At 37.1% G+C, this 27,625-nt stretch overlaps 1 protein-coding gene across 7 annotated transcripts in view; it reads left to right on the forward strand.

Annotated features, from left to right (window-relative positions):
* Window positions 1-27,625, forward strand: part of TNRC6A (trinucleotide repeat containing adaptor 6A) — a 95,852-nt gene that overhangs the window by 21,238 nt on the left and 46,989 nt on the right. For 6 of the 7 annotated variants that reach the window (XM_057747745.1, XM_057747748.1, XM_057747746.1 and 3 more), the window contains exons 3-5: window positions 1,477-1,564; window positions 9,065-9,086; window positions 25,649-26,038. In XM_057747745.1, the coding sequence (XP_057603728.1) occupies window positions 1,477-1,564; window positions 9,065-9,086; window positions 25,649-26,038 (500 nt within the window). The remainder of the gene's footprint in view (window positions 1-1,476; window positions 1,565-9,064; window positions 9,087-25,648; window positions 26,039-27,625) is intronic. The other variant, XM_057747751.1, reaches the window with a different exon arrangement.

Raw genomic sequence — 27,625 nt, forward strand, 5'->3', positions numbered from 1 at the left:
TTCTCTTGTTGCGGAGCATGGGCTTTAGGCACGTGGGCTTCAGTAGTTGCGGCACATGGGCTCAGTAGTTGTGGCGCACGGGCTCTAGAGCACAGGCTCAGTAGTTGTGGCTCACAGGCTTAGTTGCTCTGTGGCATGTGGAATCTTCCCAGGGCAGGGCTCGAACCTGTGTCCCCTGCATTGGCAGGCGGATTCTTTACCACTGCGCCACCTAGGAAGTCCAACAGTCATATATTTAAAAAGTACTCTGATCAGTACTGTAAAGATGTATCTCATGATTTTTGGTTGTCTGTCGACATTATGAATGAAGGTTTAGGTTCTAGATTCTAGGGTAATTAATGTAGGTAACTTGAGTATGTTTCCTCTAACTTTGTATAGATTTCATTACCCAGTAGCTCCCTATCTTGAAAGGGTTGGGGGGGATGCTGATGGGGAGTCCTGTGTATATAAAGGATGTTGATTGTCAGGCGTCATTTTAGAGTGGTTTTTTGTTTTTGTTTTTGTTTTGTTTTGTTTTGTTTTAGGCTGGATTTAAATGCATTTGCTATCTGTGGCCATGTAGCCATGTAGGAATGGAAAGTGGATGGGAGGAGCTGAGTAGTTGTGGCCTTTCTATTCCTTATGCAGCCTTTGCTCCATGCCTGTTTCTGCTCATCCAGCTGTAATCTTGGAGCCTCTCTGGAGCTACACCAGAGGATGGCACATACAGCCATTTAAGACTTCTCTTGTGTTTATTCTTATGTTGTAGCTTCCTTTGCTCTTGTTTATTCATCAGCTCTGAATAGATTTAGTACCTTTTCCCCTATCATTTCAGAGAGGGAGAGTAGAAAGGAGGAGACGAACACATTTGTCCATTCATTTTGAAATCCTGAGCCAGAGGTTCTGTTGACAAATTTGAACATTTCTGATTTGAAGAATTGAAACAGACTTCTGTTAGTACATTATGGATTGTTTCCCAGATATTGATAGAGTAGTTTAGAATGTTTATAGGATATGAAATTAGTGTATGCTAAAATATGTCACCTATTTATGAATATGTTGTGTTCTAAAAATAAGTATAAAGCTTTTTAGAGCAAGGAGAGCTGAAAATACTCCAGATAACTTGGTCAGGAGAGGATTGCAGGGGAGGTTCCAGGCATTGCCACTGGGGCCAGAAGCAAGATAACTCTGCTCATGAGATGTTGTTTACATTCTGGAATTGGAGGGTGTTGCTTACCTCCCAGTGTAAAATTGTCCAACTTTAGGTTGTCTTCCTTGATATAACAGTAAAAGCTCTGCTCCTTGTGGCTTGCTAAAGAAAGGTACTGTGCAGTAGCTGTATAGTTAGATTGAGGTTGCAAGTTGTGTTTTATTTCAATGAATGATAAAAGAATAATGTGCCATGTATTTACTTCTAATAAGAGTGAAAATAATCTATATGAAACATTACTGTTATTAATTCATTTTGGGAAAGTTAATTGCAACTGTGTGGTTCAGGGATTTAGTGCAAGAAGAAGAACAGTTGATGGAAGAAAAGAAAAAGAAAAAAGACGACAAGAAAAAGAAGGAAGCTGCTCAAAAGAAGGTAGTATATGTATAAACTAATTATTTATATTAAGCAGTTTAAACATAGATTAAAAAAGAAAATTACTCTTATTGGATTATTTAAAGCATTTGATTTAATGTTTTAACTTCAGTGGAGATTCATTTTAATATTTAATGTCTTTGAATATGCATAAATAGTAACTTGTTAAGTGTGTACAATTTAATGCATAGTTATTTGATTTTGCCAGTAATTTTTTTCGAAGGTAAGTGCTTTGCATAGGTCTTTGTTTTTCAATTAGGTGTTCCTAGGTCTTCATAATACATCGTTTTACAGTGAGAAGAGCATGGAATTTGTAGCTGCGTAGAGAGGATTTGAAATCTGGCTCTCCCACATAGCATATACAGCAGTGTGGCCTTCAACTTTATTTAGCCTCTCTGGGCCTTAGTTTCCTTATGTTTTGTAAAATGAGAGTTGAATTAAATAGGATAATGTAATACATACACATAATAGGAAATAAAATAATGAAATAGTAATAAACATAATAGGAAATAAAGTGTCAATTTCATTTTCTCTTTTTATTTAGTACCTGGGCTGATTTTTTGAATTTGCAGATTGTGTTAGGAGATTTCAGAATAAGCCCAGACATAATTGCTGCAAAAGATCTTTAGCCAATACATTAATCAGAAACTGTAATCAAAGCAACACAAATTGCGGAAAAATAAAAGATGTCTATAAAGATTTTTACAAATTAATGTTAGAGGCTGATGACCGCTGAATGAGGCGCTCATCTCCTACTGTATCAGCATTTCAAGGACCTTAAAAATGTTCTAAAAGACCCAGTGACATTACTGTCCATTTCTGTATTCTAATGAAAAGTTATGACTGTAGTTTTTCATATATACCTTTTTGTGCTAGGGACTGGATATAGACTAGAACAACATAGTCACCTCCACGTTGTTTAGCAGGGAAAAACGGGGTGCAAAACTGTGGCAGGTAGGGATCTGCTGAAGTACAGAGAGAAGTGCTTAACAGCCTGAAATAGGGTAGAGGGACAGGGAAATTTTCTTAGGATAGAAATTAGCCAAGTGAATAGGGAGCAGAATGGAAAATGATTCCAGCAGTATAAACTGAGAGTTAAATGTCGATAGCCTGTATGTGTTAAAGTGTGGGTTTTGATTGCAGGAGTTGGTGGTGGGAAGAAGCCAAGTGTAGATGTCAGGGTATGAGACTGGAGAGGTCGGTCGTAGCTGTTGGTACTTCTCCCATTTTGACCATCAGGTGCTGCAGAAAACACCAAAGACATTTTAGTAGAGTGACATAAAAGTTTGTATTTTAGAATTGTATTTAGAACCTTGGTCAGTTGTGGAATTGGATTGGAAGTGGTAGAAACCAGAGACTGAGATATACTGGTGAAGGGACTATTAAAGAATCTATAGAATTTGTTGAAAGAATATGAAGGGAGAGTAACCTAGATTGACTCTTAGGTTCCAGGTAGAGTGGCTAAGTACATTTTGGGAGCAGTTAACCAGGTTAGGGGATACACAGAAAGGGGCAAAGAAATATAATTCAGTTTTGAATTTGCAGAGCTTAGGGTGTGATGAAGCAAGTAAACTGGAGAAGGGCAGAGTACAGAGCACTGTGGAGGATTAAGGGTGATGAGATGAGATGATATACTAGGTGACTTTTGTTACCGGCCTTTTGGTTACTTGAGAGTGATGGGAAGAGATGCATTGGTAATTGTCATAGAGTTTGGGATAGATTCGTAGTATAGAGTTTTGGCATTGATGATGCCTTAGGCCTCTGTCAGAGGCCTTTTGGTATAGGATGGTCTTTGCAATTTGATCAGTCTTTGCTCAGGATTTGTTATGAAAAAGTTGTGTCCTCTGTAAGTCTAAGGTTGAGGGGGAGGTTTATCAGACTCTTGTTCCGTGTGTGAAGGCCAGTTATTTAATGAAAAGAGCTTCTAAGAAACTTGAGGTTTATTGAGGAAAATGCTTGGTATACTTCATGTAGAATCATTAGTTTGGCAAGCATCTAAGTGATGCATTAGGCCATGTTGATCCCTGCTTCTAAGGAGTTCAAGATTTAGCTGGTAAGTCAGGATGTATGTGAAATGACCAGGGAAGAGGCCTTAAGTTATTATATAATGAAGCATGTTTATTTGGAATTTACTCTGTTTACCGAGGAAATTCTAAGAAAGGGAGGAGTCGAATGATTTCTTTAAATATTGTTTTTTTTTAATTGAGGTATTAAAAAAACATTTTTTTATTAGTAGCTTCATGTGTACAACATAACGATTCAATATTTGTATATATTGTGAAATGATCACCACAGTAAGTGTAGTTAATCGTATCCATACATAATTGGAGAAATTCTTTCCTTGTAATGAGAACTTTTAAGATTTTAAATATTGTATTTTTAATGTAAATATAAGTTTTAAGTTGTGACATACATAAATAACTGACTCTAATTGTTAAAATTTCCCTTTATATTCTTTCTTTCCAAATCTAAATCACCACATGAGTGTCTTTAACACATAAATGATGATTTTTGTGGCGTTTGGCCTTTCACAAAATCTGAAGTGACAGTTCTTCATCCTCTTTACCACTCCATCCGTGCCTCATTGTATGCTTCCAGTCTCTCACCCCAACTGTGTCCCACTGGAACCATCATCAGAGAGGCTTAGAGATAGGGGAGGGTTTTTTGTTTTGTTTTGTTTCTTTCTTTTGTCAGATCTTCAGCATCGATAGGATATTCCTTTGTATCCTATGGACAAAGTAATATCTAGCGATTGAGTACCATATAAAGGAATATTTAATGCCTCTAATAAATGTTAAGCTTGGTAGACTAAACTGCCACTGTAAGTAAGACTGTTCTCCGAATTCCAGATAACTGGCTTACAACTGAATTTGAATACAACCAATTGGTGAAATGAGGACAGCTGGTATTTCTGTAGGCTATTACCAAATAGCTCTTTAAAAACAAAACAAGAGGAAAAACCTCCCAAGTTGGCACACTTATAGCCCGTATGAAAGCGTGTGAGTCACAGGAGTTTCAAGATAAGTTTCCTTGAGCTCTTGTTTTGTCTGTAGTAGGAGCCAGCAGGTATATCCAGGTAGGTGACAGGCATCTACATAAGCTGGGAGACAGGCCCATTTATATAAATGTTGAAACGTGAATTCGCTGCGGTAAAAACAATCTGTCTGTTTTATGTGATCTATGCACACTTTAAAAAAAACTATGTATTTTTGTTTCTGAAAAAGACTTCAGATACTATGTTTTAATCCATTCATTTTATGTATAAGGAACACAAGCATTAAAATGAGTTAAGTGTCACCATCAAGGTGACAGGAGTAGAATTGAAATCTTATTACTCCCCCAGGTTTTCCAAAACTTGGTGCCATGGCTTTATCCTTTTGGTACAGAACGTTATCTTATACTTTTACTTTATTTTTCACCAACTAAAGGTGAACTTTAAAGCTGGAAATAATATGTTATGGTAGTTTTTATAAAGCATTTAATGTCTTTATGCCATGAATACAGAAAACCAATTTCACAGTCTCTGTGGTCTTTTAAAGAAATTTAAATTCAAACCACAAGTTAATTTCTATTTTAAATAAAAAACTAGATAACACAACTCCTTATATAAACAGACACCATACAAAGCTCACTGTACTAGTTATACTATGATAGTTTTTCTAATTTTGTCTGTTAGTTAAATATCAATTTAAATATTTAAATTCCTCTAAAATTTTTTTTTACACAAAATTACATGGTGTTTATTGTATTTTAGTTCCAGTACATCCTTAGTTAATAATAGAAATCAATGACTGGATGATATTTTTTTTCTTTTGAAAAGCCTCCTATTTCACATCTAAGGAGTATGGCTATTTGCTTATCTTCTGCTTCCAGGCTCAGAAAATAATTTGATATAGTGCAGGAATGTAGTTTCTGTACTTAAGAAGAGGGCAACAATAGTAACAGTAGGTTGTTACCATGGATTTATGTCTAGGCTCTGTTTTTAGAAGAAATTTCTAGAAGGAATCTTGAGGGAAATGTAGTGAGTAGGAAAAAGGAAGATGAGAAATAGGTTAATTACAGAGGGATAATTTAGTATAAACTTTCCTTTAGACATGTAATTGTAGTTCCTAGAAAGCATGTCATGATTGAGGGTTGGAGGGAAGCACCAGCACAAATTGGGATCTTGTGGTTGAGAATGTTTAAAAGTCAGTGTTATGGGTATTTTTATTGCTGTGTTAAAAGCTTGAAGGGATTTTTATAAAGGGTTTTGTGGATTTATGTACTCATTTCAAGTTTAAGTGAGACTTATGCTGTAGAAAACTTCTAATTTCATTCCTCCTTTTTGGAAATTTTAGTATTTACTAGTCACGTCTCCCAAAAGCTGTTTTGTTCTGAGACTAGAGATCATATTTAGTAGTCTACGTAGCAAATTTTCATTCAGCAGATCTGGTTTCTAGACAAGTGTGCTGCTTGCTGAGAAATCATAGAAAAAATCTCTGACCACTAAATTATCTAATTTAAAATAAATGAATCAAACTACTAATTCTTTATTCCGTGTGTTAGTTTCTAATACCTGGCAATGTTAAGACATTTTAGATGATTAGAAAAAGAGAAAAAAGCAAGACCTGGGAGCTGGGAGTGAGTTTGAGTCAGGTCACTTCTGAGTGTGAGAGAAAGGAGCCAAAGCATGGGCGAGCAGTACTGATGACAGCAGCACTAGGGAATATCTGTTGAATGCTTTCTGTGTGCTAGGCACTGTCCTAAGCCCTCTCTCTCTTTTTCTCCCTAAGCTCTTTCTATCAGTTAAATCCTTTTAGCCTCACAACAACTCTGAGGTAGGTATTTTTGTTCCTGTCTTACAGGTGAGGAAACTGAGCTTTAGAGAAGTTAACTAATTTTGACCAAGGTCACACTGTAAATGGTGGAGCCAGGAGTCAAAGCCATGCAGTCTGGCTTCAGATTCTGAGCTGTTAACCACTGAGGTGTACTTAGGAGCCAAGGAGCTGGGACAAGAGGTGCAGAGCCTGACAGAAACAAAGCACGTGGCATGGACCTGGCATGCACCTGGCATGTGGTGTGTCTGCCACTTGTCTTTTGCCTTCACTAGTAAACTGAGGAAATTGTGATAATTGCTTGTGGAATCACAGCTCAGGATTTTTTGGTTTTTTTGTTTTAAGAAAAAAATATTCAAAATAGAAATACTTTTGCTTCTCAGTTTGCCAGAATCCTTTAATTCTGTTGTACAAGATCCACGATACCTTATGTTTGAATAGTATTATTTATCCAGAAAAGATATTTTTGTATTTTACTTGAGCCGCATAATAGCCCTGGAAAGGTAAGCAGAACAGTTTTTTTTCTCTTCCTCCATTTGAGGGATTAGGAAACTGAGACCCAGAGGGTTTAAATGACAAGGTCATTTAAAAGTAAAAACAAAACAACAGTTGAAGTTAATTTTTAAATATTTATGTAACCCACTATATCCAAAATATTGCTATTTCAACATGTGATCAGTATAAAATACTATCAATGAAATTATTTACCTTTTAAAAAAATACTAAATAATAGAAATCTGGTATGTATTTTATATGTATCGCTTCTCACTAGCTCTATTTCAGTGGTCAGTCAACACATGGGGATAGTGGCCACCATTTTGAACAGTGCAGACAAATATCCTTAAAATCATTGACCCTACTTGGAAAATTCTTCTTAGTGGTTTGAGTAATATACAGTGTCGCTGGGCCAACCCACAAAAACCTATTTGAACAAAATGGAACTCTTTCAGTTCCATTTCCTCCTAATCAGGAGCTCTTGGGTTCTATTACTTATATTTTCACTATATTAGTTGGTGTTTTGATGGGCAAACTCCTTTGAGTGTCCTCTTGGTGCTGTTCTCTGTAGATGACACAGTACTGAATGAGGTTGACCATTTTTCTCAAGCAGTGTGGAGGTGTTTTCCCAAAGGAGTTGGCATAGTAGATATCCTTTAAATTGTAAGGCCTAGAAGAGCAACAGTGTATATTAGTAGTGTGGTCATCATTTCTATGTACTGTAGCCTAGTTTCCTCTGGAAGTAAACTGTGAAAGAGACCAGGAGAGTTAAACAAAAAACAAAAAACCCCACAAAATCTGTTTTCAACATGCAGAATAATTTCCATGTTGATTTTTTGGTTTCAGAAAACTATGTTATCTTATAGTTTGACATAATACTTATTCGGATACTTGGTTCTCTCTAATAAAACTGTTTGTCTACTACCAGATTTTAAAAATGATTTCTCCCAGAAATAATTTGTGTTCAAGCTAGTTGACTGGTCTTTTGCCATTGTCCTTCCATCTTTTTTTTTTTTTCTTTAAATTTTCGATCCATGTAAGGTAAAAGATGGGCCTCCATTATTTTACATGTCACTAGTGCTCTAAAGCTTGGTAAAGCACTTCTGTGCCTAGATTGACTCTCTGGCTCTCCGGGGAAAGGTTTAATGTTTGGTGTGGCTTCAGTATTACAGTAATTGCCATATAGTTCTTTACTGTATAGTTCTATAGATATAATTTTTAAAATGGTGTTTTGGTAACAATTTAATATGACTAAGCAAAATGAATTATCCTGCCCAATGACAGTTAAGAAAAGCTTTATCTTCATTTAGAAACAATTCCTGATTATTCAGTTACTAATTATTCAGTCTTCCCTCAACCTCCCTGCCTATCCTTGTATCTTTTTTTTTTAAGGATTCCCACACAGTTGGGCATAATCAAAAAGTTGACTTTTGCTTGTGGCCTCTGTCTATAATCAGTTCTTTTTGAGGCCCTTGAAGTTTGAGCCAGGCACCTCGAGGCAGTCCTGCTGTGTTCAGGCCCCTCTCCCTGTTGTGTCAGAGGCAGTGGAAGTAGGGACACGTGTGGGAAGCAAGGCCCATGTCAGTCTGGCTTCAGAACGTGGTAATTTTAATTGAATTGTCATATGTGTCAGAAGGGACAAATACTTTAGAAATTTTTCCCACCCAAACACTTCACAGCTGGGTTTACCTGTAGCAGCCTGACTTCCAGGAGTTAAATGTATTACTAATTTGGCCAAAGAAGTTATATGCAGCTTTTCTTCCAGAAAACTTAATTCATCTTTTATCAAAAATGATAGAAAATTTGAAGCCCTTTAAACATACGCAAAACTCATTAGATCCATTAAAGGTAAAGGTGACAGGTATATGATTTTAAAACTAAATGAGAGAAGTGCAGTTCCATTTATTATTATGTACTACCATACAATGGTGTCTTCTCTGCTTTGTGCCTAAAACATTTCAAGAATTTTTTTATTAATAAACATTGTGTCAGGGACAATGGGGCACATCTGTGGGAAAAGCATGCTTTCTTTGCATATCTTTTCCTATGCAGTTCATCTAAATGACGAATTCCTTTTTTAATAAAAGTGTGTATGTCTTATGTAATAGTAATGTATGAGCATTTTATCATAACAATCCATTTCTTTCAGTTTCATATTTACATTGTTTTTTGTTTGTTTGTTTTATTTTAGGCCACTGAACAAAAAATCAAAGGTACGTTGTTTAAAGCTATTTTTTATTCTTTTCTTCCTTAAAGCAAGGTTGTTGATATGCACTTTTATTCACCTCCAGGATGGCAGAGAGAAGAGCATGAAAGGAACAGAGGGGTGGGGATAGACTTCTTCAGGGACATCACCTTGGAGTCACCTTTTGGGGTTTATGGTTTATTGTCGTATATATTACCACTTTAAAAATGTGCTGTCTCAAGACCTACCTTACAGTTACCTCCTAGAAGAAGCGCCGCTTCCTAACATATTCCCCTGATTTGAGTCTTTGCGCACATGCGCCTTTCCTTCAGCCTTCATCTGAAAGGCGTCTGGTCTGGAGCCGCCTCCGGGGCTTTATTCACTGTTCTCTGTGTGCTGCTGTCCCCAGTCCTTCCTGTCAGCAGACAGCAACCTCCACTCTGTTGCCACTAAGAGCGGTAGGTTACTAACCTTATGGTCAGGGTGGCAAGGAAACAGGAATCTAATTCCTGTCAGATCCTGAACCAGGAGTTCTTCACCCTCCCAGGAGTTGGCTGCCTGTAGTGAAAGCTGTAGGGCTCTCTGATGCTGAACTTGTTAGGCCTAAAGATTCTGAATTTTTACTTATGCTATACCGAAAGTACAAGCTCTGCATTTGGCTGATGTCTGCATTCAAAACTTCATGTTTTTATTAGAGGTTAAGGTAAGGCATTGGTTAAGGTAACATTTTTAGGTGCAGTTGTATGAGAGTGAAGAAGGAAGACCTTCTTGAGGTTGTGAGCCTTAAAAGATGAGACAGCCAGTCAGAGAAAGAATGAAATGGCAGAGGGGTCAGCACGATCACAGGCCCAGGGAGAGTAAGTAACGTGATGATGTGTGCATTGGTGGCATTCCAAGAGCATCAAATACCTAGTGATAAGTGGGCAGGGTTGAAGGGTTTTTCTGAAGGAGATAGGTAGGGGCCAGGTCGAAGAGGGCCTTATATGCTAAATATACTCAAGGAGCCACTGAAGAGCTTAAGAAGAGAGTGTCATCATTTGTATTTTTCATTCTTCTTTTAAATCTGTCAATCACGTACATGGAAAGTTTTGGTTGAAAGATGGAGCTAACAGAAGACAGACACTGGGCAGAAGAGGCAGGAGACAAGAAGAAGGGATGTTCGGAGAATAAGTATGGGGTGTTAAAGGGAGGTGGCAGCATATAGGCATAGAGGTAGGGAGAACCAGAGGACTTCATGCTGCTTAAAGAGTGGAGAGCTAGCAAAGGTTTTTGCATTTAGAGGTCATGGTCATAAGCTATGCTTTCAGAACATTTCTTTGTCCGTATGTCTAGAGTCACCAAATAGAAGCAGCACCAGAGAGAGAAGAGAAGGAATAGAGAGGGTAATGAGGGTTTGAACTGAGGTCTTGATGGTAGAGGTGGGAGATGGATGACAGATACGTGAAATATAATTGACAGGATTGGCAACTGGTGAGATCAGAAGAGGACCTAAAAGTGACATTGTGGCTTTGAACCTGGAAGTCTAAGAAAGTTACAGGGATGAGGAATGCTATAGGGGGAGTAGCGCTGCCAAATTAATTTAGTAGGAACATGGGGAATTCCCTGGTAGTCCAGTGGTTAGGACTCCATACTTCCACTGCAGCAGGTGTGGGTTCAATCCCTGGTCGGAAACTAAGATCCCGCAAACCTCACAGAGTGGGGGAAGAGAATTTAGTAAGAACATGACCAAATTAATTTTCTTTTCTTTTTTTTATATACATCTTTATTGGGATATAATTGCTTTACAATGTTTTGTTAGTTTCTGCTGTACAGCAAAGTGAATCAGCTGTATATATACACATACATCCCCATATCCCCTCCCTCTTGAGCCTCCCTCCCACCATTCCTATCCCACTCCTCTAGGTCGTCACAAAGCGTGGGGTTGATCTCCCTGTATTCTGCAGCAGCTTCCCATTAGCTGTGTTTTACATTTGGTAGTGTATATATGTCAGTGCTACTTAAAACTCCACTTTTCTCACACCACTCCCTTGGGTAGGAATGTTAAGTTGTTCCTTGTTACTTTGCTTCAGAACCAAACTCCTGGTTGATTTTCAAGGCCCTCTTTACTCTGACCTGCCAGGATCTCACTGGCTTGTTTCCCATCACTCCTTTATACTTTTCAGATCATTCTTCTCTTTTCCATGTTCATTCCTATTTCTGTTTCTTTTTGATCCCATTTCTCAGCCAAGGATGCCTTTCAGCTTTTCTAACCCTCTCAGAACTCATCTTCTAATGGATCCCTCTGACTGCCATTGGTCCTTCCCTTTCCAATTTCTTAGAATGTTGTGATGCGTGCTCAACTTGGAGCACTCATGTTCTACCTTAGATTTTTTGACTGGTCCATAGATACTTGTTTCTTCATACATGATCTTTGAGTACCTACTGTTTATGTCCTTTCCAAATGTAAGTCATTCTTTTACATCCACACATAAAACACAAACATATTTGAATCTTTTTTAAAGATATTCCACAATTCTGAGAATGTTAGGCTGAGTATGTGAAAGTCACTTCAAAATGCTTTATGTTGTTTTGCCAGCTCTTTTACTCACTTCATCGTTCTTTTGATGGCAGCTCTCTTCATACTTGGTCACGCTTATTCTGATTCCTGAAAATGTATTTGTTTTCATGATGTGTATAATATCTGTATAGTGTTTATGGTTTTGTGTTCACCGTGATTAGATTACAAATTGGAGCCTTGTGGTATGTGTTTGGCTCACATGGTTGTTTTTTTACTTTATTTTGGAATAATTCATGATTTATTGAAAAGCTGAGGAGGTAGTACAGAGAGTTCCCACGTGGACCTCGCCCACATCCCCATTATTAACATCTTGCATTTCTGCAGTACATTTGTCCAAGCTGAGAAACTGACATATGTGGGTGTTACTGAACTCCAGGCTATATTTAGATTTCACCAGTTCTTCCATTAACTTTTCTGTACTGGGATCCAATGCAAGATAATGTATTTAGTTGTTATTTCTCCCCAATCTCCTATGGTCTCCACACAGTGTTTTTACTGTTTTCCTTTAAATTTTTGATTGCCAGCATTTAAAAATCAGGAGAATTCACCTAATTCAGGATTATAGTTTTATACTGTCAGCATCATTTTTGTCTTTCTGTATTATAGAGTCTATATAAAGCCTAGGTTTGGTCACATGTGGCTATTAAGTACTTGAAATGTGGCTAATGTGACTGAGGAACTAAATTTTAAATTTTATTGGACCACATAGCTCTAGAACCTCTCGGTTGTTAAGAGTCAGAATTTTAGTGCTCAGACTGAGCATAACTGGTTAGGCCCGGCACTTCCTGTAGAATTCTGCCTTAATGAGCTATTTATTTTTCTAAGGGTACTGCCATTCCCAATTAAATAATACCTACCAATGTTGCTGTCATTCAGTGGTGGAATTATATAAAAGCTGGATTTTTGTAAGATGTCATAAATTAAATTCTTGACCAGATTTCTTATATGAAAACAATGTGATGTTTATTTCTTGATGCAGTGGACTCATGCATCATCTCATAAAATTGTGGGCCATTATAGTGAGTGATGTAATGAAACTTTTGAAAATTTTATTCTTACCTTGTGACTTGGACTTTGAAAAACTTTAAGGAGCATAACTATTTGAATGTTCGCATAGTTGAAATTCATTTTAAAAATATGTATATGATGAGTATCTCTGAAACAGCAGGGGAATGAAGTGCTAAAAAATTATGGTGAGGTATTGGAATGGATGGGTATCCTGTGGGCCTATACATTGTAAAGGCAGGGAAGGAGTGATTGGGAACTCTATCAAGAATAAAGGTCATTTTTTAAAAACATCTTTCCAGCTCTGACACTGGCTTGTTTTGGAAGCGTACTGATTGTACATTCCTTGCAAAAGAATAAGCCCTCTTAATTTTTGGCAGCTAATATTTATTTTTCTGTCTGTCTCTGTCTATATCATGCCAGTGCTTTCTTCAGGTGGTTTCATAAGCAAGCTAATTACAGAGAACAGCAAATGCTGGAGCTCCAAAAGGAGATGAAGCAAGCCTTGGATGGAAGCAGGAATAGAGAAAATTTGATACAGATTGTTTTCTGGTGATCACATAGGGAAGCATAATTTATTACTGCTATTCTCTTTCTGGATTAATTAAAAACTCATGAGGATTGAATCAATATTTAAAACACATTTTTATTCTTGCCACAGTTGGAAACCAATTCTAGCCTTTCTGTTTTTCTATCAAACACAATTTCATTACTTAAATCCATCGATCTAGGGAGTGATGAAAATATTCAAGAAGCTGTTAAATCAGCTGCATATCACATCATACTGGAGACGTCATGATAGCTAACTCTGAGCGCTTACTGTGTAGCGTGAACTGTGCTTTATATTTACTTCATTTAATCAAGGTGAGATTCTAAATATTTAATTACTAATAGTGAATGGGCACCAGTGGTTAAGAACACTGTACTGGAGTAGGCCTAAAAGCTTAATGTGCTAAGAGTAACCCTTAGCTATTGAGTTTTGGGAAATATGTGGGACCCAACAAAGGGGCTAGGGGAGGAGCCTGGGAACCATGAGACTTCATGCAGTAGATATTTAAAAACTATTGTGGGAATAGGGCTTCATCAGTGTGTACTAGCGCAATATAAGCCTGCATTTAATTGTTTCAGTAGCCCTGTGAAAGTGGAGAGCATTATCACCATTTACAGGTGAAATCGAGTCTAAGAAAGGTTAGTAACTTGTCTGTTGGTTATGCCGCTGGTTAGTGTCTGAGTAAGCATTGGACTACTAACCCTACTGGGCTCTACTACTTGTTCTTTGAAACTATCCCTAGGTTAGTTACTTGGAAGGTAGAACAGGAGACCTACACCATTGCCCATGCTGTAATAATATGCAACGAATGAACTAAAACAATGTGTCTTTTAAAAATATTGCAGAAAGATATCCTAACAGATTTTATAGTATTTCACTGTTGACTGAGCACAAGGAAATAAATAAAAAATTGTATTACCAGCATAATTTTTTGAATCAGAGAGGTTTTGACAACTTTGTGATGTGTGAGGTGGTTGGCTTTTCAGGAATCATTTAACATTCATGAAATGCTTATTGCGTGCCAACCCTGTTTCGTGCGCTGTTGTGGTCACTGTTGTGCATGAACAAAAACTGCAAGTCCGTGTCCCCACTGTGTTTCCATTCTCATCTTTGTTTTAGGTAAATGTAAAGGTAAATGTATTTACCTGTGATCTCAACTTAGCACTCCATTTTCTCCATGAGATCATAAGCTTCTCAATCACAAAGCCTCCTACAATAATGAAATCCAGGAACTTTGGTGGCTTGACAGAGGATCACCGTACTGCATGGATTTTCAGAGGAGAAGACTGCAGCCCAAACAGATTGTGACCTGAAGCATGTTGCCTGTCTTGTTCACATAATGGCACAGGTAGAAAATGCCATTTGCTGGACTGTTATGTAAACAGAAGAGGCTGCTCTCAGCTGAGGATGACGATCCCAGAGAGTCTGGTCACCTGGACTCTGAAGTGTTGCTCCCCTCAGCATCCCTATAACCTGTTTCTGTCACACAGGTTGGAAAGGTCTGCTCTTAGAAATCGGGCTCAGTTCAGCGTTTTTCTCCATAGTATGCATGGTAGAAACATGACTTTTGTACTACAGGCAGGTATTAGGCGATGTTTGGAAGGCCAGGTTCTGATTTCAAATGTGCCATGATAGTACTTTGGCTTTATGAGAGATTTTGAAGGCAAATGGGTGCTGACCTCTTTGAAGAAGCAGCGGTTCTTATTGATTAAGAATTTACTAATAGCAACCGTGTTTCTATGAAGAAGTCTTTGAGCTGTGACGAATAAGATTTGTAGCTGTGCACTAACCGGAGGGAGGGAAAATGGCCTTCTACTTCCATGGGAATCAATAGAGGTTATTATTTTTTAGGTATATTACAGTCACCATTTTTCCTTTCTTGAGAAAGAAAAATGATTTATATGATTTATACATGTAAATCTAGATTTATGTACTCAAGAGGTTATGAAGAATGCTCAGGACCCCTTTCTGTTTTAGGCAAGAACCATTTTATTTCTACCAAATGTTAGATGTGTTTGCTTATAAATACTAATAAATTATTAAAATAAGTAGAAATGAAAGATTCTGTGAATTCAGATGTTTGATGAAACTGGAGGAGGACAAAGGAGACAGGAAGTAGATATGAGAAAAGCAGAGATTAATGCAGTTAAAGTAAATTATTGTCAAAAACCAGATTCAGAGACTAATGAACCTATAGTTGTTGGAGGCTTGTGGGAACATCCTGGGGTTGTGTCCTGAGCCCTGAGATATTCTGCCTGGGCAAAAATGAGGTCTTCAGTTTCAAAGAAAACAGGAGTCCTCTGGTTTAAATTTTGGAGTAGAAATTGGGATGGATTGGCAAGAATAGCTTTATCAGTTATAACCAGGTAAAAGAAAGCTCCAGACTAGGAAAAAACACATTATATGTCATAATTGCATGTTTATATACTTGTAGTTCTAATAAGAATAGTAGCTCTGCTTCAGAATGTATATTAAGAGCTCTCTCAGTGCCAGTAGCCTTAGTGAAAGTGCACCTGATAAAATGTTACTTAAAGGTAGCATTTTGCCAGAAGCAAAAAGCATTGATTCATCTAATAAGATAATCCTGGAATTTTTGCATAAACCAGGCATGGTAGTTAAAAGTGCAGTCTTCTGAGTCAGATAAACTTGTATTTGAATACTACCTTTGTAGTTCTTGTCTCTGTGACCTTGAGCAAGTACCATAACCTCTAAACTGCGGTTTGGCTCTGTTAAAAGGAGATAATCCAGGCTACTTAATGTGGAAATGAAATGATATATAATACAGAACATAAATCTCAGGGCCTGGAGGGAAGTTAATGCTGAGTATGTAATAGATAACTTACTATTATAAACACTGGTTAGAAATTTTTGATTTGTAGCTTTTAAAGTCATTAAGCCGGAATTAGTCATTCCTCTATTTTTGGAGAGTTTGAGTTCTTATAAGTAAGATGAAAATGTATACTAGGAAGGAGCATTGGTTAGGGGTCAGATTTAGTTTTAAATTTTAGCTCTGCCACTTACTAATTATTTAATCATGGGCAGCCTTCTTCTGAGTCTTAGTTGACTTATTACTTATTATTAAAGTAATAATTCAAATGCATAGATTCATGGTGAGGATAAAGAGATATTAGATAAATTGTGTGGCATCCAGCTGATACTCGGTAAATTTTAACTTCCACAACTGTGGTTTGGCGGTATCGTAGCAACCTTTCAGTCCCTTGAAACATCATACTAGCAGTTTCCCCAGTCATTTCAGAGTTCCTCCTCACCCAGACAATGACTTGCTTTTTCCTCTCATTAAAGTAGAACCCAGCCCGGCATGGGTGAATCACGGTGCAGTGTCTCTGCCATAGATCAGAGAATATATGTCTTGCAACATGCGAATGGGATATGTTATCTTTACAAGTTTGTCAGGCCACAATTGGTATTTTATTTTTTAATTAAATATAAATCAGTTTGTTCAGTGGTAAAATGCAGTATCATATGTTTAATTACTTGTACTTTTTTGCTCTTATATATTGCCCATTCTTCGCTACCCATTTACCTCTTGGGCCTAGAGTTTTCGTTATCTGTTTACATGAGCACTCTGTATAAGCTCATTAACATTCCATTTGATGTTTGATGCAAAAATTTCTAAAATTATGGACTGTATCGTTTGTTTGAGGTTGTTCTGAGGATGAAGTACCCGGCAGAAATATCTAAATAGCAGACTCCATAGGGGGTACATATGCAGAAAATGCAAATGTGTGTTCAGAAGAAGGAAAGCAAAAGTAAATAACATTTATATTCTTAGCTTAAGACTGGGGTCCTAAACTCTAGTGACTCTTGAATGCTTTCCTGTGTTAGATTTAGCAGCCTTAAACCAAAACAGTACCGTTCTCCCTTTGGTTAGGGAAATTTGGGGTCGGCAGTGAGAGGGGAGGGAATGGATCCCTGTAACTTGTTCCAAAGGACAAATGTTTTCCAGTTTGCTTTTTAATTTGGAATAAACACACACACACCCCCTTGGGGGAAAAAAAAATATACTGCATAATTTTATTTGCTAAAAGTTAATTTTTACTCTTTGATTTCTTGACTCATTTTTATGCTGAGAAAACCTACCGTTTATCCGGATTTTAGAAAAAGTTTTTGCCTGTGTTTTCTGAAAGCTTTTTAAAAATTCAGCATTGTATGGTATTAACTGTTTAATTTATCTGAACTTCATTTTTATATATATTTGGGACCATTTTTTCTAATTTAAAAAATCAGTTATTCGTCTGGTATTTCTTTGTATCTTCAGTGATTTATGACAATTCCTTTATGATATAACTTTTGCAAACTTTTTTTTTTCCAGTGTGTTTGGGACATTTTTTTGTTCTTGTTATTAACTTCTAGTTGAATTCTTAGGTATTATCTTTTTTGAGGCAGGGAGTAACAAATGGAAGTCAAAAGCTCTGTAGATGTTGCTATGGTGTCTAGTAGGACAGTCGTCCAAATTTACTCAGACATGAGACCCATGTGATACGTGTTTTTAAAAATACAGATTCTGATTTATTAAATTTGTGAGGCTTGAAGAACCTATTTTTTGTTGTGTTTTTTTTTTTTAACATATACCCCATAGTACTTTTAATTAAATAAATTTGGGGATCACTTCTAGAATTGTTAGTTATGAAAGAGAGACTTGAGGGCAATCTGACTTTTTTTTTCTTTTTTTAATTTAATTTTTATTTTATATTGGACTCTAGTTGATTTACAATGTGTTCGTTTCAGGTGTACCACAGAGTGAGCCAGTTATGCATATACATATATCCATTCTTTTTCAGATTCTTTTCCCATATAAGTTATTACAGAATATTGAGTAGAGTTCCCTATGCTATACAGTAAGTGACTTTTTTTTTTTTAAAAGCATGTGCCTCTGCCTGAAAAAAATCTTTCATCATCCCACTTTTCTGCATCTCACATATTTGGACAAAATTTGATGGACCGATTAACCAAAGATCTTAGAAATACCATATTGTGAATATTGTATGGGTATCCTCTAGCTCTTAAAGAAGATCTGTGCTTTAGAACAGATATACCTTGCCTAAGGTATTTGCTGAAGAGCAGAATTTGTTAATAGGGTGGTTTCATCCAGGAATTCATTAATGAAGCTTGGCGGAATAATTTATTCAGTCATCTAAAGCTAGAGAATTGCAGAAGGACATATAGCTATGTTTCTCTTTGTGTTGGTAATTTAAGATGGGAGATTTTGGGTAGGAAGCTCTTCTTCCTTGAAGAAGCAGAGCTGAGACCCAGGAAAATGTATATTTCTGATTTCTCTAGGATTTTTTCATGCCATTTGCTAGGGTTGGTGCTGGGAACACCAAGTGGAAAAAGGAGGAAGAAATAAGAAATCTGCACTTAAGAGCACATGTAGTGTAAGGCAGCGGTCCCCAACCATTTTGGCACCAGAGACCAGTCTTGTGGAAGACAATTTTTCCACAGAAGCAGGGTGTGGGGGTGGGGAATGGTTCAGGCAGTAATGCGAGCGGTGGGGAGTGATGGCGAGTGTCAGGTGAAGCTTTGCTCGCAGGCCACTCACCACCTACTGTGTGGCCTGGTTCCTAAGAGTCTGTGGACTGGTCCTACCTGTCCGTGGCCCAGATATTGGGGACCCCTGGTGTAAGGGATTTGTAAGGGTTTTATGGGAGTGGGGAGGGGGTGTTGTCATAAAATACTTATAAGATTAGCTGGGGGTGGGGGGTGATTAGTTGTTTCCTGGGAAAGGTGGTGGACCAAAAGATTTTCAAGAAAGGAATGTCATGAAAGAGCATGATGTCTTTTGGAGAATTGCAGATATTTGATGCAGAAGAGAAGGCGAGTGTGTGGATGTAGCAGGATATGAATCTGGAAAAGTGGTAGATAGAGACTGTGCTAAAGACTGTGCATTAATTCTGAGAGCACTTTACTAATACAGATAACGTGGGGGAGAGAGATGATAGATGTAGGAAGAGTGAAAAGGGCGTGGGATGGGGTCAACACTTAAGCCAAGAAGACCTGTTAGGTTTTTGCAAGATGAAATTGATAAGGGCCTAAATCACATTTCATTTGTATCAAGGAGATTATCTGTGGGACCTGTTGAATGACTAGACCTAAAGGGATAGGGAGAATTTGAGGAAGATATCCCTAGTTTAGTAATTAGATAGATAGTGAGGCCCTTACTAAAATAAACAACTTTCCTACTTCTCTAGCAATTGTAACTTATTCTTGCCATGACTTTTCTTCTGTCTGCTGTTTAAACCTGTTCTTTGTCTTGCCATTTCTTATTTTACAGCTTCGTAACTTCTTTTTCTACCTGTATGCTGAATCCTAAATCCATATTTTTAGTTCAAACTTTTACTGAATTCTAGAACCATATATTCAGTAGCATTCCTGTAGCAGTGGCTTCCATAGTTTACCTGAGGACTCTGAGGCTCCCTGAAGCTTTCATGAGATCCACAAGGTTAAAACTATTTTCATAATAATAGAAAGACTTTATTTGTATAGTTCACTCATTCTCTCATGAGTATATAGTGGAGTTTTCTAGAGGGTACATAATGTGCAAATCACAACAAATTGGATGCAGAAATAGATGTGAGAATCCACTTGCCTTCTGTTAAGCCAGATGTTACAGGGATTTGCAAAAATGTAAAACAATGGTTTTCTTTTTTTGTTTTGGAAAATACTTATTTTTTGAAAAACATTTATTTTAATATATAAAAGATTTTCTTAATGAGTTATTAAATATTTTAAAAATTTCTTTGTTTCAGTTTCTAGTATGGTAAATATCCATAGATATAACCTACAGAAACAGAAAGTTTTTGGTGTTCTCAGTAATTTTTTAAAGTGTAGAGGGGTGTTGGGACCAAAAAGTTTGAGAATGGCTGTCCTATAGTAATAACAAACCTAACAATAAAAAAAAAAAAACACTAAACTCGTTCTCACATACTTCCCAAATTTAATTTTTGTCTTCTATTTCATATCTTAGTAAATGGTACCACTGTCTACTCAGATTCCAGGCTAGAAACCTGGGTTCATGCTAACTCTTCCTTTTTTTACCTAGATGGTAATAGTAATCACTACCATTTATTGAGTACTAACTATATGCCAGGTACTGTTTTTAGTTCTTTACATCCATTATCTTGTTAAAACCTCACAAAAACCCTGTGGGCATAGGTATTAATACTTCATTCTGTTTTACAGATGAGGAAACAGGTGCAGAGGGACCTGTTTTGAGGGACCTGCACCAGTCTTTTGAACCTGTACTTCTTTGTTTTGGAACAGTTTATGTAAGGTTGATATTATATATGTTTCTTGAGGATGTTATTTACACACTCCCTGTAAAGTCATCTGGACCAGGTGCTTTTTAGAAAGGTAAATCTTGAAGGATCTTTCAATGTCTTCTGCTGTTGTTATTACAGCATAGGATCTGCTACTCTGTGAGCTCATTTTGCTAAATTATATTTTACAGAGCAGAGGCTGGAAGACCACAGCCTACAGGCCAAATCTGGCCCACTACCTGTCTTTTTATGTGAAGTTTTGTTGGAACACAGTCATATCCATTCATTTGCATGCTATCTATGGCCGTTTTTTGTGCTGCAGCAGCAAGTTGAGTAGTTGCAACAGAGACTATATGGCCTGCAAAACCTAAAATGTTTACTATCTGGCCCTTTACAGAAAAGATTTGCCCAGCCATGTTGTAGAACATTCAGTTTAGCTAGGCTTTCTGTTTTATTGGTATAGATTATAGTATTTTCTTCTCTTTACAGAATCTCTATATTTGAAGTTCTGTCTTTTTTCCCCCAGTACTATGTATATTTCTTCTATTTCCCCTGTTGTTTGGGATTACTAAAATTTTGTCTGATTTATTTGTAACAGTGTTAATGTTGGTGTGCCCTACAACAATTTAAATAGCATTGAATTTCGAGATAAATGTTTCTTAAACGTGTGCTAGTTAAAAAATGAAGTATGCATGGTAGTATTGATCAAACTATCTGATCCTGATGGATGATTTCATAAATTTCTCCGCTTCTCCTATGCTAATTAATTTTTTCTGACTCTTCTGGGATCAATGTTAAATTGCCTCCTTCAGTTTTTCCAATTACTTATAGAGTTGAGCCTAAAGAAATATCTTAATTTTAGAACATCATCTCTTATTTTTATCCCATTTTCTTTTTTAAAAAATTAGGTTAACTGGTAGTTTACTTTTTTCATAGAACCATGCCTTGGATTTATTGGTTCACTTTTTTGCATTCCAAAAAACTTATTGAATCCGCAATGTAAAATATTACAGAGATCAAAATGTAAAATTATAGCATATATTGTTTCTACTCGTTTTGTATTTGTGTCATATATTTATTCAAATCTTTATTTGCTATTGACTCACTTTTAAAGTCATTATTTCTACTTTTATCTTTGCTTATTCCGTCTTACAGCTGCCTTTAGTTCGATTTTTAACTTGAGTTGATTGCTTCACATTCATTCTCTTTTGCTGAAAATAATTAAGCCTGCGAATTTTTCTGTGGGCACTGGTTTAGTCATATCTCAGAATTTATTATGTGTGTTGTTTTCCCTGTTATTTTTTTGATAACTCTACAGTTTTGGCATTTATTTCCTCTTCAACTCAAAATTTATTTTAGTAAGGCAGTTTTATTTGTTAGTATTTCTAGTGTGATCACATTATAATCCAGAAATATCACCTGTATTGTTCCTGCTATTTGCATTTTACTGATGTTTTCTTTAGGGCTGAATGGTGTGTGTGCACACTTTATGACTATTTTCATGGGTACTTGTCAAAAAAGGTGTTATCTGATTTCAAGATACATGGTTTTGCTTTTTTTTGGTTTTTCTTTTCTGTGTTTACATGTTTTGATACTAAGATTTGGTATATGAAGGTTCTTAGTTGTTTATTTCTTCTTGGTTTCTTTTATCAATATGCAAAATCTTTATAATGCTTTCTCTTTGAACTTTAAAAGTCTGATAGTAATACTGCTTTCATCTAAGTTTTGTTAGCGTTTCTTGTTAGTATATCTGTCTCTGTACTTTTTTCCACCAGTTTTCCTGCATTGTTTCGTTTCAGGAGTGATTTTTGCAAAGTATATTCTTTAAGTTTGTTTTTTTCTTAACCCTGTTTAAAGTCTTTATTAACTAGTTAATCTAACTCACATTTTTATTGTGATTACAGATATTTTGAGGCTTATGCTTGACATTTCATTTTGTATTTCATGTTAACCACAATTTAAAAGTAATTCTCTTTAATGCATTTTCTGTGTCTGTTGAATGAGTCGTTTTGTCATTTTTCCCCCTTCCATTGGTTTAGATATTTACTGACATAATTAACCTAAATTTTAAGTACACATATACAGTAGCCAAAATTATTGAGTATTTATATCTGTTACCCAGCAACTCTACCCTTACCCTGGCACACCTGCATGCACTGTTAGCTTCTCCTTTACTTTTTACTACTACCTCCCATGGTTACATCTGAAATTTTACTTCAGATTATTTAGTTTAGGTTTATAATCAGTTGTTATGTGTCTTAATGTTTTTACTGGTGTCAGTGAAGTTTTCTGGCCCTAGAAACTAGTTCTATTTCAGTCTTATTTTCCCAGTGGCACTTTATTGATAAAAAGTACAGGAGTTCTTTGAATTTCTGAGGTAGGTGTGGGGTTGCTGGGTGACAGGCATAAATACTGCTTCTGAATTCCTAGTCATTCCTGAAGTAGTGTTAGGGTTCTCGTACATGTCTTCGTGTAGGTTATTCACAGTGTTTGCATGTAGGTTATCTTCTAATTCCTTGAATGTATTAAAGAGCACTTTCCTGTTGCTATCTCAGATAAATAACATCTTGTTTGGGTATTAAATTGTTGTCACAATCTTTTCCCGTTAGTAATAAAGTGGCGGACAAACTTGTATGTTAGCAGTGGGTAATTGCACCGCTTTAAGTTACATTCAATTGCCAGATACCATACTGAGCCCAATACTAGGCATGTTAAAGCTGAGTTAGAATTTTTATGTGCCTTATAATTTCATAGCTACATATACTTGATCTTCTTTTGGTTTCAGAGGTACTTTAGAATATTCTAGTCCTTTATTTAACTCCTGACAAAGGAATATACACAATCATTACATTCTGGGAGCATTAAATTGTCTAGGAGACAAAATTTTCTACATAAAGTAATTAGATCTAGAATGCACTTGGCCCAGATTGTTAATAAGAGGCTTTTCAGTTGCCTTCAAGAACAGAGGGAATTCCAAGCAATAGATGGAATGTTTGTAATTTTTCAGTGTAATTCCTCCTGAACTACAATTTTTGGTGTTATTTTAGAAAAATCAAAGTCAGTTTTTAAAAAATAAGAGGTCAAGATCATATATTAAAAAGTATCAGTATTAGTGATATAGACTAAATCACCAGTGCAGAGAAAGAAGACAGTAGTGAGGCTCTAGATCTGAGGGTTTGTAAGAGGAAGTTGGGTGACTATTGGAAACAACCCAGGTGACCAACAGTTTATCACACAATCATATACACTGTAGGCATTTGATAAATATTTCTTTTATTTGGGCCATAGTAAACGCTCACCTTGTTTACTGAGAGTTTACATTATGCTAGGTACTAGACGAAGACTGTCTATACCACATAGACAAGAGAAAAGACACAGAAATAACCTAGCTAGTGAGTGCTGGGACTGTTTTAATTTCAGGCCTGGATGCAAACTTAACTCTTGAACAGTTTTCTCTAAGTGTCCTCACTGGTCACATGGAGACGAATCACTTTATTTATCTGACAGTGACATCTGTGAAGACGCATCAAAATCTCACAGAAACATTAAGCTGCTGCAAAAGTATAAAGCAGTACTGCGGCAGTCATTAAAAAAGAGGCACTGTACCTCATAGGCATACCTCAGAGATATTAGGGGTTCGGTTCCAGGCCACTGCAATAAAGTGAATATATATTTTTATTTTAAAAATTAATAAAACTGCAAATCACACAAAATAATAAAGTGAATATCGCAGTAGAGCGAGTCACGAATTTTTTGGTTTCCCACTGCATGTAAAAGTTATGTTTACACTATCCTGTAGTCTTTTAAGTTTAATGATAGTATTATGTCTTGAAAAAATGTACATACCTTAATTTAAAAATACTTTATCGCTAAAAAATGCTAACCCTTCATTATCTGAGCCTTCTGTGGGTCGTAATCTTTTTGCAGTGGTAACATCAAAGATCACCGATCATAGATCAGCATAACAAATGTAATAATAATGAAAAAGTTTGAAATACTGTGAGAATTACCAAAATGTGAAACAGAGACACAAAGTGAGCAGATGCTGTTGGAAGAAAATGGTGCCGATAGACTTGCTCAATGCAGGGTTGCCACAAACCTTCAGTCTGTTTTAAAAACAAACAAACAAAAAAATGCAATATCTTTGAAGTGCAGTAAAGCGGAGCAAAGTAAACCAGAGTATGCATGCATAGCCTTGTGTTTGGCACTCTGTAAGCATTAACATATTTAACTTTAGGGTAGCTCTGCCAGGAATAGGTGTTATCCCTCTTCCGCAGAGGAGACCACAGGCTTAGGTTTCTACACCTTGTCCAGAGACACAAAGCTTATTAAAGGCAGAGCTGGAATTGAAACCTGGGCCCATCTGGCACCAGAAGTTCATATACCATGCTGCCTCTCTGTGGTTAGAGATTGGGTATATTTTCACTAGTTTAGAGCATTTCCGTCAGTTTATTTACTTATTTAATCTCTTACAGAAGTCCAGAAATTCACTGTAGTTTCTGATTGTTCATAAAGTAGACAGATAACTATTTTTCAGACTTGCTTAAGACCAGGTATGCAAGTTATTTCTCCAATTTTGGTTAGTCTCATAGATTTCATTCTGTGATCTTTGTATTTATGTACCTATTCTGAATTTGTCTTATTTGATTCAGACTTTACATTTTAATAACAAAAGACGATGTTAACTGTGCCTTTTTGTAAGGGAACTAGCAGGATTATTTTCTACCCTTACTCTTGTGTTGTCTTTCAGAGATGAAAAATGGGGACCAAACACATTAAAAATGAGGCAGAGTAAGAACAGTTACCGGGGAATCGAGGGTTCTTTTGGGATTACCAAAACTTCACCTGTCACCCTTGTTCTTTTAGTTACTGTGAGTTCCAGAGTTGTATAATCAGTGCTTGTTCTCTAATCAGAGGTAATGTGGGAAAGCAATGGTGAGCATGAGCTGTCCTCTAGGACAGGGAATGCTGATCGGTGTCTGTTCCCTTGTCGGATAGGTCGTTCTCAGAAGCCACATTTGATGCTTGGCGGTGATCCTTCCCAAGAAAACTTGAGCCTGTGGATGAGGCTGTCCCCGCACACATAAAGATTCTGTTCCTTTAGGATTGTTTTTCTTAGCGCCTTTTTACTTAGATGGCTTGCAATGGAGGTACACTTTACTGGCTAATCTTTTCCACCCCTTTTCTTTTGTTGGGATTAGTGCCAGAACAGATAAAGCCCAGTGTAAGCCAGCCTCAGCCTGCCAACTCTAATAACGGCACTTCCACAGCAACCAGCACTAATAATAATGCCAAGCGAGCCACAGCCAGCCATCAGCAGCAGCCGCAGCCGCAGCCACAGCAGCAGCCGCCACAGCCGCAGCCACAGCAGCAGCCGCCACAGGCCTTGCCCCGGTATCCTCGTGAAGTTCCACCTCGGTTTCGCCACCAGGAGCATAAGCAGCTTCTAAAGAGGGGTCAGCATTTTCCTGTCATAGCAGCAAACCTGGGATCTGCTGTTAAAGTGTTAAGCAGCCAGTCAGAAAGCAGTGCTTTAACAAACCAACAGCCACAGAGTAACGGAGAGGTGCAGAGCAGCAAAAACCAGTCAGGTGAGAGAAGGCATTTCTTACCAGACTCCCACTGTCGTCATTAGCAGTGTAGCAAGTTCATAAATTCATGCCTGTTTAGTGATGTATTTGTATTCATCAATATCCGGGTTGTCAAATAAGAATTCTATACAGGAAGTTATGAATGGGAAATCTTAAAATGTTTCCTGTAGGCTAACTACCGCTCTCCCTCCGGATCCTGCTCATTTTAATATACATCTTAGAGCTAAATTTGATTATAAGGCTATAGCTAAAACTGAGCGCCCCCACCCCACCTCAAGTTACGTGCGAAGCAGTTGTGCATATTATTGCATTTAATCTTCAGCAGCCTTGAGAGGTGTAAGCTGTTCTTATCTCCACTTTTCAGTAGAGGAAACTGAGGCACCAAGACAAAAAGGCTTGAGATCAGTTACCATGTGCCATAAAAAGACCACCACCCCTGAAAATTCTATTCAGAGCACATGCGTTATTCAGTTACTGCTTCAGAATGACTTTTCTCAGCTCAGTAGCAATTGTGAGGCAGAAAAGAAATCCAGTGTATGGTTACAGTTTTCTCAAAGCCCAGTTTGTTTTGATACGCTCTCACAATTGGTTTGTCCATTCATTTATCGAACTATTTTGACACTTTTACCACAAGCCATATAGAGAATTGAGGATAATCAAGGTTCCCACACATGAAAACAGTAGCAGACTGGTAACAGAGTCTCTAGAGCCAAATGGACCTGGTTTTTAAGTCCTAGCTTATACCAGTGTGTGTGACCTTGGCAGGTTACTTGATTGCTTTGTGTGTCTGTCTCATTTGAGCAGCCTTTCCTAACTATCCCAGGTAGAGTTGTTCACTTTTTACCTCTGTGCACTCTTATGTATCAGGAACTGCTCTGTACATTATAATATGGTATTTCGCAGCTAATGAGTGGCAGAGCGTGGACTCACATCGAGATTTGTCAGAATCCAAAGCTGTGCTCATAACAACCATGCTGTGCTTTGGCAGCATATTGGATATGATAGGTAAGGAGGAGGAGGACACAGATGTGATTTTTCTAGCACAGGTAATTAGAGAAGCACATTATTGGAAAGAATGCAAACTTAAAATATCAGCCTGAGTTAATACTCCCCCCTACACACTTATTACACACTTGGCCAAATCACTTAATTTATCTAACCGTCTTTGCTAATGTGTAACGTGTAGTACCCAATCTATACGGTTGCCTTGAGGATTGTATTATGTGACATATTAAAGCAGCTAGTTTAGTACCTAATGTTTAGGCACTGAATGAATTCTCTTCCCTGAAACTTTTACAGAAGGACCTGCATTTTTCAGGAGGAAGAGTCTGGTTAGGACATGTTATTTCTAATGCCAAGCAATTAATAATTTGGTTTGAAGTTCCTCCAGGAAGTCAGGTTGGAAGCAGATGTGTTGAGTCATCAGCATCATTGTGGTTAAAACCTAGGAGAGGTTATTTATACAACAAATGTTTGAGTATCTACTGCAAGCTAAGCAATAGTGGTATGGTAATTAAACAGGAAAGTGGGGTAATAAATTTAGAAAATATATGTTGAATATGCTTTTTAATTTTGGGAAATGAAAGA

The sequence above is a fragment of the Hippopotamus amphibius genome, chromosome 9 (assembly GCF_030028045.1).
Source record: "Hippopotamus amphibius kiboko isolate mHipAmp2 chromosome 9, mHipAmp2.hap2, whole genome shotgun sequence".
Taxonomy (NCBI): domain Eukaryota; kingdom Metazoa; phylum Chordata; class Mammalia; order Artiodactyla; family Hippopotamidae; genus Hippopotamus; species Hippopotamus amphibius.